This window comes from Cystoisospora suis (genome assembly GCF_002600585.1).
Source record: "Cystoisospora suis strain Wien I chromosome Unknown contig_610, whole genome shotgun sequence".
Classification (NCBI taxonomy): domain Eukaryota; phylum Apicomplexa; class Conoidasida; order Eucoccidiorida; family Sarcocystidae; genus Cystoisospora; species Cystoisospora suis.
In genome coordinates, this window is record NW_027153411.1 from 11,917 (window position 1) to 12,645 (window position 729).

The 729-nt window shown below is 45.7% G+C and overlaps 1 protein-coding gene across 1 annotated transcript in view; it reads right to left on the reverse strand.

Moving 5' to 3' along the window:
* CSUI_001515 (glycine cleavage t-protein (aminomethyl transferase) domain-containing protein) overlaps positions 1-729 on the reverse strand; it is a gene marked incomplete at its 3' end in the record, with an annotated part of 11,992 nt that overhangs the window by 1,642 nt on the left and 9,621 nt on the right. The window contains exon 8 of the mRNA XM_068061721.1: positions 104-500. Coding sequence (XP_067926297.1) covers positions 104-500 — 397 coding nt within the window. The remainder of the gene's footprint in view (positions 1-103; positions 501-729) is intronic.

A 729-nucleotide genomic window follows, 5' to 3' on the forward strand; every position in this document is an offset into this window, starting at 1 on the left:
GAGACGGGCCTCTCCTCTATCTCCACTCCTCTCTTCCCCTTCTTCTTCTTGTTGTTCTCTCTAACCCCCCTCTCCTCTCTTTCCTCTCCCCCGCCTCCCTCACTCCTCTCCCTTGGATTGCCTGTCTGTTTCTTCCCTCTCCTGGTCCTCTCTTCTACCCCAAGTGAGAATCTTCTCTCCAGCCTTACTCTTGGCGGGGGTGGTCGTAGCGTCTGAAATGATGAAGCCAACACGTTTCTTCCTTAGTCGGAATTCTTCAGGGATACCTGCCCTATCAGCTGCGGCATCTAGTTGAACTTGAAGACCCTTCATCTCCATCCTCAGTCTTTCCTTTTCTTCTTCTTCTTTTTCATTTCTTTCTCCTTCAATCGGCGTCTCAGATAAGGATGAATCTCGTCTTCGAAGTTGAAGTAGATGCAGAAATTCCTGTTGATGACGGAGTTGAGCTAAAATTCTCTCCTTGCCAGGGAAGTGCTGCCCTTCTTGTTTTCTTCGGCGACCTGGCGAAAAGAAGACAGTCTCATCCATAGTGATGCCACTACCCCCACTAGTCTCCAGTCCAAAGAAATAAAACAGTTCCTCACATATATGAACAATTCCTACATACCGTTCCATGGCACTTACAAGAGGCATATATAGATATACATATATTCGCATAAACGCGCGCATGTCTATCTATCTATCTATCTTTAATCTATCTTTAATCTACCTATCTATCCTAAATCTATC